Source organism: Hibiscus syriacus, unplaced genomic scaffold (genome assembly GCF_006381635.1).
Source record: "Hibiscus syriacus cultivar Baekdansim isolate YM2019G1 unplaced genomic scaffold, ASM638163v2 tig00009009_pilon, whole genome shotgun sequence".
In the NCBI taxonomy this organism is placed as follows: Eukaryota; Viridiplantae; Streptophyta; class Magnoliopsida; order Malvales; family Malvaceae; genus Hibiscus; species Hibiscus syriacus.
Genome location: NW_024062181.1, coordinates 123308 through 134229, shown reverse-complemented (window position 1 = coordinate 134229; position 10922 = coordinate 123308). Strand labels below are relative to the sequence as shown.

General features: G+C 36.8%; 3 protein-coding genes across 3 annotated transcripts; 2 read left to right on the top strand and 1 right to left on the bottom strand.

Moving 5' to 3' along the window:
- Window positions 1–673: 673 nt before the first annotated feature.
- LOC120202733 (uncharacterized protein At3g17950-like) lies at window positions 674–1577 on the bottom strand. The gene is made up of 3 exons (XM_039203117.1): window positions 1561–1577; window positions 1319–1462; window positions 674–976 (listed from the first exon to the last, which is right to left on the bottom strand). Exons 1-3 carry the CDS (start codon window positions 1573–1575, stop codon window positions 674–676), a joined length of 462 nt encoding a protein of 153 aa, XP_039059048.1. The 5' UTR covers window positions 1576–1577.
- A 2142-nt stretch (window positions 1578–3719) lies between these two features.
- On the top strand, window positions 3720–4410 carry LOC120202834 (metallothionein-like protein type 2). Its single transcript, XM_039203194.1, has 3 exons — window positions 3720–3847; window positions 3938–4015; window positions 4102–4410. Exons 1-3 carry the CDS (start codon window positions 3783–3785, stop codon window positions 4190–4192), a joined length of 234 nt encoding a protein of 77 aa, XP_039059125.1. The 5' UTR covers window positions 3720–3782; the 3' UTR covers window positions 4193–4410.
- A 3382-nt stretch (window positions 4411–7792) lies between these two features.
- On the top strand, window positions 7793–10281 carry LOC120202832 (ABC transporter I family member 20). Its single transcript, XM_039203190.1, has 7 exons — window positions 7793–7961; window positions 8061–8194; window positions 8746–8865; window positions 9055–9150; window positions 9310–9462; window positions 9570–9647; window positions 9775–10281. Exons 1-7 carry the CDS (start codon window positions 7793–7795, stop codon window positions 10012–10014), a joined length of 990 nt encoding a protein of 329 aa, XP_039059121.1. The 3' UTR covers window positions 10015–10281.
- Window positions 10282–10922: the final 641 nt, after the last annotated feature.

The window sequence follows — 10922 nt, the reverse complement described above, 5'->3', positions numbered from 1 at the left end:
ACAGAAATCATGTAGGGTTGGCAGTCTGAGAAGAAACCATAAATAGCAGTGACAGCCCAAGGCTTTTTGAATTAGTTTGGAAGCCACCAGCGATTGCAATGGCCGTTCAATCTGTCTCTGAGATTAGAATAATAGTCTTCCTGTTGGATCACCAATGGTGGGCTTTCGGTTTCTAATGTTCAACACACTTGGCAAGGAGTGAAGGGATTAGCAAGTTCAATCAAGGACTTGGTTTCGCCTGCTTTGTTCAAACAAGATTTCAGCTCATCTACCTCTATGTTCACCAAGTTTAAGAAACATATCGACACCATCCAGCATCATTATTTTGGCAAATTTGTCACCTAACTCTGCAGCTAAATCATGGCGTGTTGCACCTTCAACTTAACAGCATTTACCCAATCCTTGCCCTTCAGTCTCCATGGGACATTGTCCGACTTATATTCACCTTGGAAAGGAGAGATTTCAAGTGCTTGACTTTGATGCAATTAATCTCGTATACATGATATGGTTCCTTATTTAATTTAATTGTCCCTTGTTTATTTATTTTGAAAGTTCATCCCTTTCGATTTAATATGATTACATCAATCTTGAAATTAAGGAGAAGGGAAACCATCATAAACGTTTTCGTGAAGAATCCTTGAATATAAAAAAGTGAATTGGGTTATGCAGTAAGCTAGAAATCATATGCAACACTGGTGTGGTGATGATTCCATGTGCAAGTGTTGGGTGCCGCTCGCCTTTCTACTTGAAGAAACTGACCCAGTGAGTTAGATTTGATGTTTGTGTCCACTGCATCAGTGCTTAGTTTCGAACATAATGAGAACAGCCAGGTCCTACATTTGCAATTCTTCTTCTCTTCTCTCGAGGTTTGTGTTATTCTTCTCCTGGTTGATGTCCTTGACATCTCTAGAAAGCTCGAAATTCCTATGAGGCTGCCCAGTGTTATGCTCTTTTCATGGAAGAATGACCCAGTCGACTTGCAACAAAAACAAGAGTTCGTCAAAACCAAAACCCACCAACGCATTTCTATTCAAGTTGTTAAATACATGCATGCGTCTAACTTGAATGCCCAACACCATTACTTGAAAGAGAGAGAGAGATTCAAACATTGGACAAATAAAGATGGGATCCATGCAGGTGACAGCTTAAACAAGTGTTGGATCGTTGTGTATGTGACCTCAAAGTGACCAATGCCACTTTAAACACATGAATCGGTTCAGGATCCAACAGCTTGGGGGCATCTTCCATTTTGTTGTCATCTTGTTCAACATATGATGGGATATGGGTTTTGATTATATAAGAAAATTTGGGTGCTGACCTGGGTATCAAGATCCGAAGAAGAAATGCAGGAGGAGGTGGGGGAAGAAGCAGTGATGAATGAGATAAAAGCAGAGAAATCAGGGTATGTCAGCAACCCAATTCTTGCATTCAATGGCTTAAGGCCTAGAGGCCACCCTTGTTCCTGCATTTACAACACAAGCAAATGAAGAATAACGCAAGGAATCATCAACACAAGCTCGAAACTTTGAAAGGGACGGAGAGACAAATCAGAAAACGTACCCTTTGTGCCATCATCAAACGGATAGGACTTGGTCGAAAAGGAGTGGTGGAAGGTTGGTTATTTAATGATAATCCAAAAGGAAAAGAGCAAGTTTTGGATTTTGAAACTCAAAATGAATAAGAGAAGATGAGAACAAAGAGAGAAGAGAAAGGGACAAATGATTCGGACATTATCTCCCCTGTGGAGGGGAGAGAGGAATCATATTTGTCCCGGGCCAAGAGAAAGGACAACAAAGCGGGACCAGGTCTCAGGCTCTTGGCTCCATAGACCAAAATACACTCCTTTTAAAATGAGGGATGGGGGAGAAAGATACCGTTAAGGAAAAGGGGTGAAAAGCTGAAATGGTTGGTTCTGCTATGGTGTACATAAACGTGTTAGTACTATAAGCTTACCTTTTCATTTGAGGTGTTAATGTTCAACATCACATCATTATACATTAGACATATGATTTAGCACGAATATAATGTAAATATGTTAACATATAACATTAATTAGTAATTTGTTGCTACGTGTATAAACACGAAATAATTTGAAGACAATTATAATATGACAAAATAGGCAAAAACTACATGAATATATGAATTGTGTCAGTATATATTGATTTAATTGGTTGGATATTAAAACTCAAAGAAAGATAAAGGATGATTTGTCCTTTTAAATAACACAGGTTCGAACAAAATAAAAGAAAAAATAAAATTTTATATAAACGTCGAGATTCGAATCTATATAAGATTGTGAATATCCTTAACTACTTGATTAATTAATAGATGCCAATTTCAGGGTTAATTCTATTGTTTAGGAGATTTCTTTTAGTGGAGGTGTAAATCAGCAATAGGAAGCAAGGGGTGAGTGACCTGTGGCGGAAAATCCAGCTTCCGACGTGGGGGACCATCTTGGTGCAGGCGGTCATTCATCATGCATGCCGAGAAGGAAAATTTAAGATGAAGAAACGATATATATATTGATAAAGTAAGAGTGTGTTTAGACTCGAATATAAGTAGGTATCTGACACAGGAATATTGAGTTGTGCGTGTCCAACTAAAAACATGCAGCAGGAGAGAAGCAAAGAGAGGCATAGGATTGCCGATTTCAGAAGCATATAGCCTTGAGTCTGAAGATAATTCGACATACATTTCCAGTTCACTTTCTTCAGGACACTTATCTTTGAACTGTAAGCTAATATCTCAAGTGATGATGAACTTCAATTATCATACGCACATTATGAACAGTTGAACACAGTAAGCCTCAAACCATGCAGATGGAAGAACCAAGTTCTCCACAAAGTTGTGCATTACAAGGTACATGCCCTATTTGTTTCATCTTTTTCATAAAGAACATACATTTCCCTTACTAATTTATCTCAATCATTGGTTCATGGCAAGAAGCAGATATAGAGCCAAGGAAAAGCTTGGAGCTTCCCAACGAGAAGCCCGACTTTTTATCCCATCTGCAAACCAAATTGAAGGATTAGAGGATTCAAACTTTACCATTAGGATGAACACTTGACATTGTACTTCTTTTGAAACTTTGAGGATGCTATCTATTTCAGCCATTCAATTGAAATCTCTTCGGATAGCTAATCCAAAGTAACTAAAATTGAGCAAGTGTAAGTTGCTCCAATGATAGGCGGATGAACATGCTAGCTTAGCGGTTGAGGTTGAAGAGCTTATTTTCAGTCATCTTGATTTACCCAAACTTGGAAATACTTATTTGGTAATAATTCTCTCTATTTTATCATTTCTAAACCTAAGAGGACAAAGCAAAAATAAAACTGGAACCATCCATGGTGGCCCCGCCTAGGGAAAGGGAAATGTTTAAAAGGATCATAGAGAAACCTGGTCCGTTCATTTTGCCAAAAAAGTAAACAAAAGAATCATCAATATCTATATATACAGTGACACTTCATATATATATATATATATATATATATTAATATACATCCCCTTTCCCTTGGACTCGGTCACATGATACATGTATCTTTCGCTTTCATTTCATTTAAGTGCATGATAGGAGTAGATAATTTTTGGGGATACGTGGAACACAGCACGGATACGTAGCTTCAAAATACACCCTATGGATGAACACCAAGCCAATTCTTGACACGTGTACGGATGTCAGTGAAGTTCTTTCTTCTCTCCCATCTATAAACTCAGACTTATCTGCCTTGTTAACCCGTGCAATTCTTCAAAATCGTCTCTCTTTTATCCGTAAGAATTGAAACATGTCTAGCTGCGGAGGAAACTGTGGCTGCGGCTCTGGTTGCAAGTGCGGCAACGGCTGTGGAGGGTAATTCATTTATCCTTTTCCTTTACTTTCCTTCCCTTCAAAATCGTCTGTATACTTTTGTTAAAGCTTCTTTTGTGGATGATATTGTAGATGCAAGATGGTCCCTGACATAGTTGACGAGAGGACCACAACCGAGACTCTTGTTCTTGGCGTGGCACCCCAGAAAACGTACGCACCACCAGATACGTAAAAACATAGAGCAAAGTTATGTCTTCTTTTAAATCTTTTGATTTACTGTTTTTGAATACATGCAGGCATTTTGAGGGATCTGAGATGGGAGTTGGGGCTGAGAATGGGTGCAAGTGTGGAGACAATTGCACCTGCAACCCCTGCAATTGTAAATGAGAGCATGAAAACATCCATGAAACCAGACTGGCCTTCTTTGTCTTTTATTAACAAATAATTCTATAATTAGTGTATATCAGCAAATCTTCATCTAGATTTGCCATAGTTATATGGTGGAATAATTGTATTCAGTTCTTGATTATGTGCATATCAGTTTTTCTGCTATGTCAGAAATATGCTATGATGATATTGGTGTAAGAAAGTATGTTTTCTAATGAATTAATGGAAAAACTCCTTTCCATATGCTTGAAGATGTATGGATGATATGGAAATGGAGAATATTATAGATTTTGGGTCCAGTATGATAAGATTTCAGAAGTATTGGTGATATAAATTACAATAATTTAAACTTCTGTGATTGGTTGAAACGAGTCTTTAACATCATGTAAAACAGGGAAATGCCAAGGGCACATTAGGAAGGTAAACATCACTGGAAAATGATACAAATTGGTTTGGCCCCATCAGTGATGGGTTGCTCTCCTAGTTCTAGTGATCATTGCTTTCACGTAGAGAAGATGGAGGCTTAAAACTATCAAGTCACGGTGATGCAATTCCTACTTCCTTGATCAAAACACTAGAGACAGTTTCCAAGTTAACTAGGTATCTCATTGTTAATTGAGAAAAATAACTACCCCTAATCATCCAATGCAGTAAATCACACAGCAATTATGAACTGAGCACACGGGTCTAAAATGCATCACATTAACATAGCTGATACAAACCATAGGAGGACAATTTCATCGTCCCAACAGCGTAACGCGATCCTTCTGTATTGCCTGTGTCAGGTTGATGTTAAAGAGCTCGCACCGTATAGGCATCTCCAACTCATAGAAGGGATTCTTCAGGACATATTCAGCGTAGAGCTCATAGATGAATTTCAAGAGAGCTTCCATGTGCTGTGTTCCAGATTCGCAGACCACAAAGAACTTCGTCCCTGCATATTATAACAATATACATATTTACAAAATCAGCATATGCAGGAGTACCTTAAAAAATTGTACATCCAAAAAAATGAATTTCGAGAAAATACAAGAATAAGTGGTTTATTCATCATAAATTGCCACTAGACCAAAAAAGAGAAATGGGTATCAAGTATTTCAAGTGCAAATTTTCAGATAATATAATCTCAATGGTTATTAAACACTTTATCATTAGAAAAATTCTCACCTTAGATCATCTCTAGATATAGATGGTCAATCCAACATCTTCCTATATTAGATATATATCAGTTTTCTGTACAGCATGTTCATTACTTTTCGAGTGGGACAAATGTCGAATTTATATCCAAGAGAAGCATAAATCTTTTACAGAGCAGCTAATCAATACAACGGATCAATCATCATCCAGCTCTACAATGATGAGCTGTTGTAATTTTATTCTTTATTCTTTTAGAATATTTGAGGCTGGCAAGAAAGGGCAGACTTTTTGTGAGTGTGCTTGCAATCAGCTTTTTTTTGGTAAGACTTAACTATATCTCGACGTAGTCTCTAGTCGATAATGGTATGTCCAATATATATCACAATTACGTAGGATGAGAAGACTCGACTCGAAAAATCAATTTTTTCGATCCGACTTGATTTGAAAAAATTTGATTTGAATTGACTTCGAGTTGTAATTTTATAAACTCGACTTTACTAGAAAAAATTTCAAGATCAAATCGAATTGTAAAATTTAACCCGAATAACTCGAAATTTTTAATAATTAGTAGATTGATTTTTAAGTTTTAGTCGAGTCCCTCGACTTTGTATGGTATATGTAAATTACATATGAAAAAGATACAAAAAAATATATATGTATTGTATATGATTATAAAATAACGTTTAAATTAATGTCATAATATTGTAAATATTTACAATTAAATTTAAATAGAAACTAAAAAATTTGACTTAACTCGAATTTTATAAACTCGACCCGACTCGAAAAAATTTCAAGTCAACTCCAAATTATAAAATAGGACTCGTCAACTCGAATAACTTGAAGTTTTTTAACTCGACTCGATCGAACATTCACCCCTACTATTAAGTCTCTAATATGAGTATCAGATACAAATACAGGTCGATATTGGGTATGTTCAATATCTATCACTACTAAGTCTCTACTATAAGCATCGGATACGAATACAAGGCGATATGGGTATGTTCAATGTCTATCACTATTATCTGAATATAAGTAGATATGGTATGTTCAGTATCTATCAGTACTACTTAATCTTTAGAATGAGTATCAGATACGAATACAAGTCGATATGGGTATGTTCAATATCTATCACTATTATCTGAATATAAGTCGATATGGTATGTTCAGTACCTATAACTACTTAATCTTTAGAATGAGTATCAGATACGAATACAAGTCGATATGGGTATGTTCAATATCTATCGCTATTTAGTATGAGTATCAGATACAAGTATAAATCGATATGGGTATGTTTAATATTTTAAAAGTTTTTTCACATATGTGGAGGGTTTTAAAGGACCGTATTCTCATACCCATGTCGAATATGCTTTGGGTACTTCAAGGAAGTAGAGAGTGAGATCAACAAAGATTAATGGCACAATCAGAGAATGAATTTCTTTCCATTGCAATATCCTATGATCGAGTTGAAGCATAAACAATTGCCCAAAAAAATTAACTTAAGCTTCAAACTAGAGGATTGTCAACTGCATCCAACAAATAATGCAGGCTTCCTTTATCGACATAAGCATAAAACAATAAGTGAATTTTCACAGAAACTTCATTTTATTAGCTCAAATTAGATGGTATGAATTCCTAATTCCATGTTTTAGGAAAAGATGAGGCAAATTTCTTTTTCTCTATTGCATCTCCAAGCATTCAAACAATGGCTGAACGAATTCTACTACTTTTCAATGGGAAAATCAGATCCATAAATCAGTTTCTTCGATTATTCTTTCACACTTCAAATTTCCCATTAATTAAGATAAAGCAAGAGAATACTTTCTGATATTTCGGAAAACATGATTTACCAGTAAGGGATTCGAAGCAATTGAGATCAAATGTATCAGCTTCAAGTAGCTCAATTCCTGAACAGCCAGTGATGGGCTATAGCTGCTGTGAGATGGCGTGCATCGAATGCCATAAACTAGCCACTCTCAAGCTGTCATTGGTATACACTTGTCCCTTCGATCCATAATCCTTAAAATAAAACAAAAAAATGAGCAAGCATTCTCGAGAAACAAACAGGAAAATATCTCAACGTGGTGATACCTTATAGAAGATCAAACCTCCTGATTTATTCATTATATAAAGACTGTAAATCGCCGCCATTTTCAAAGGGAAGCAGATAAAAAATAACCCCAAAACTCTTTAAGTGGAAATCAAAATAGCAAGATAACTTGCGTTTTGATCTGGGAAATTGCGAAGTCATTTTCTGTTTTTCAATTTCCAAATTTATTGACGTTTTTGCCCTCTCATTACAAAACAATTTACTGTTAAGTATAAACTACATTGAAACTTGGCTCTGATGGCGCCACGTTGAAGAGCAAGGGTGCTTTCGTAACTTGCATAAAAATCCGGTGGAGATTATAGTTTATAAATACTTTAGAAAATTTTAGTGGGGGGAGAACTCACCTACTCAGAGAAATGGCGGTGATTGAGAGTTCAAAGCCAACGGTGGAGATCAACGGTTTGAGATTCACGTATCCGGGAATCGACGGCCATCCGCCGCCGGGGTCCAAACCTCTGATTGAGGATTTCTCTCTTAATCTCAACGCCGGTTATCGGTGTCTCCTCGTCGGATCCAATGGCGCTGGTAGCTAATTAGTTTATATTAACGGAAAAAAATCTAGGAAATTGAAATAATAAAATTCATTTTTTAGTTCTTTTATTTATTTGCTCCGATGATCGATAGGGAAAACAACGATATTGAAGATTCTTGGAGGGAAGCATATGGTGGAACCGCACATGGTTCGAGTGTTGGGAAGATCTGCTTTCCACGACACCGTTTTGGCGTCCTCCGGTGATCTTTGTTATCTTGGAGGAGAGGTTAGTTTTAGTATTTTTTTTCTAGGATTTTGGAAAATGTTGCTAATGTAACGAAGTTAAAGTTGTTTTTTTGTTTGTTTGTTTGTTTGTTTGAATTGTTGAATGAACTGAAACTCGTCTCTTTGAGACATGATCGGGGGAAAATGCAACTTTCTTTCGTATTGGGAAGGGAAATTCTGGGAAGTCATTTCCTTGGGTTTCAGTTTTAGTTGCACTGAATTCATTTAGATGAATTAGTTTTAGTTTGCATGAAGAAAACTTGTTTATTTTAAAGTTCCGCTCTAGCTGAATCTTGTGTCAAAGGAATTGTAAGCTTATGTCAGGTGGACTCTTCATTTTTCCTAAAGTACATGATACGTTTTACCAACACATGTTCGAACGATATAGGCGTACAATCTCTCAGTTTACTGGAAATTTTTTAACGAAAATTGAGCCCAACTGTGTCGGGCACATCCATAGCTGACACTCATCCTAATCTGGGTAACATAGATTGTAAGTAATTTAATGCATTCGTTATCAGTAAAACTAAAGGAGGTGTTTTTCTTTTGCAGTGGAGACGTGATGTTGCTTTTGCAGGATTTGAGGTTCCAATTCAAATGGACATTTCTGCAGAGAAAATGATTTTTGGAGTTGCAGGTATTGATACCCAAAGAAGAGCTGAACTAATTAAGGTATGCATTTTGATGAGAGTATATGAAATGGTGGGAGGTAGTATCTGATAGCTCATTGTCTCAATATCAATGATTTTTTAAAAAACTGTCTAGATACTACAATAGTTTGCTAAAATTTTGTGAAAAATGAAAATGAATAAACATACTAGCTTCAGTTAAGTAACCAGTCTTACTTGCTTTTTGCTGTAGGTATTAGATATTGATCTCTCGTGGAGGATGCACAAGGTATCTGACGGTCAGAGAAGGCGCGTCCAAATTTGTATGGGTCTCCTTAAGCCATTCAAGGTATTTTCAGTTCTCTTGATTGTCATACTGTAATTTCAATCCTTCAAGCTCCGACCTCCTTTCATTCCACAAGGAACTCTGGAGGTTTTTCCTTTTACCTTGTTTTTGTGTTTCTCCCTGTATGAATTGTTCATCAAGGTTGCTTCCTTGCCTGTATAGGTTCTTCTACTTGATGAGATCACGGTTGACCTAGATGTGCTAGCAAGGGCTGACCTTCTGAATTTTCTTAGAAAGGAATGTGAAGAGCGAGGTGCCACGATTATCTATGCAACACATATATTTGACGGTCTAGAAAAGTGGCCATCACATATTGTCTGTCTCGGTTCCATTTCTAAGAGATACCTTTCTTTCGAAATTAATTTTTGAAATAGACGATTTAATATATATTCTGAGAGGCAAAACCGTTGCGTTCGTTTCAGGTTTATGTTGCTCAGGGGAAATTGCAGTTAGCAATGCCGATGGAGAAGGTTAAGGAGAGTAGCGATTTGTCACTAATGGTTAGTTTTCCTGGTAGACGCCTGGAGTATTATTTGGTTATGAATGAAGAAGCTATCTGAACTTTCTTATGCGTTTTGACTTAGAGTACTTTATAGTGGTAATTGCTGTATTGGTTTTAATTTGCAGAGAACAGTGGAGAGCTGGTTGAGGAAAGAAAGAAACGAAGAGAGAGAGAAAAGAAAAGAGAGGAAGTTGCTCGGTCTCCCGGAATTTGAAAACCAGGTTGAGGGGAGCCGTGTGACAGGGGATCCCGCAAGAGCTGCCGTTCGTGCAATAAACAATGGCTGGGCAGCCGGACGGTTGAACTCTACAGTTGCTGGTGAAGAAAACTTTGTCTTCAGCTCAAATAGAGTTTTAAGGCAATAATAAATAAAACGCATTTCGAGTTCTCTCAGCTTTCTGAACTTCTACAGCAATAAGGTCGGAGATTTTCATCCCCAATGTGTTGCCTGCATATGTTCTGAATATATTCGTCATTGTTTGCCCTCCTAAGAATCGATGAAATAACATTCGGGAGACCGATCATGTACAACGGGCTTTGATTTTTTGTTGTATTTTTCATAGTTAAGCCACTGCAACGGGAACGTTCAGGGCGAAATAGCTAGCATTGTGCTGTTTGTCCATTCTTTATAATAAAAATATTTGTCATCATTTGGACTTTTAAAGCTGAGTTTATAAAATTCGAATGAAATCGAATATATTGATTAATCTGAGATTCAAAGTTGATGAAAAAAAATAGAATTAAAGCAAATGACGAAATACAAAAGACAAAAACATTTTAATTCTATGGTTGCAAATCAATTGTTGAATTGTTAGTAGTTTCTACACACCTTTGAACCCTAGTCGCCCATGACTGCAAAATCCTTCTGGAAGACACATGTAGACTTCCTCATAAAGGTCACCCTGAAAAAAAAGCGTTAAACACATCCATTTGAAGCAACGACCAACCAAACATCGCTGCTAAAGAAATGATCAAGCGAACAGTAACATACTTCACCGCCGATCAGAAAGTATCATGAAAGTCAACACCCTCACGTTGGCTGTAACCCTTAGCTACCGATCGAACCTTGAACCTCTCAACCAAACCATTAGAACTATATTTCACCTTGTATACCCACTTGCAACCAATAAGTTTTTTACCAGGGGTAATCCACTATTCCCCACGTGTCATTTTGTCTCCAAAGCATGAACTTCTTGTTGCATGGACTCAACCCATTGTTTGTCTTTAATTTCCATATGATAAGTTCGAGGTTCAACAATAGAGGATAAAAAAT

Excerpts from the sequence above, each read along its gene's own strand:
- LOC120202834 (XM_039203194.1), top strand. The coding sequence starts at position 3,783 with ATGTCTAGCTGCGGAGGAAACTGTGGCTGCGGCTCTGGTTGCAAGTGC. Across the intron at positions 3,848-3,937 it reads TGCGGCAACGGCTGTGGAGG|ATGCAAGATGGTCCCTGACA; the intron begins GTAATTCATTTA and ends ATGATATTGTAG. Across the intron at positions 4,016-4,101 it reads GGCGTGGCACCCCAGAAAAC|GCATTTTGAGGGATCTGAGA; the intron begins GTACGCACCACC and ends GAATACATGCAG.
- LOC120202733 (XM_039203117.1), bottom strand. Across the intron at positions 977-1,318 it reads CTTCGGATCTTGATACCCAG|TCGACTGGGTCATTCTTCCA; the intron begins GTCAGCACCCAA and ends TTTTGTTGCAAG.
- LOC120202832 (XM_039203190.1), top strand. The coding sequence starts at position 7,793 with ATGGCGGTGATTGAGAGTTCAAAGCCAACGGTGGAGATCAACGGTTTG. Across the intron at positions 8,195-8,745 it reads TTTGTTATCTTGGAGGAGAG|TGGAGACGTGATGTTGCTTT; the intron begins GTTAGTTTTAGT and ends TTTCTTTTGCAG. Across the intron at positions 9,151-9,309 it reads GTCTCCTTAAGCCATTCAAG|GTTCTTCTACTTGATGAGAT; the intron begins GTATTTTCAGTT and ends TTGCCTGTATAG.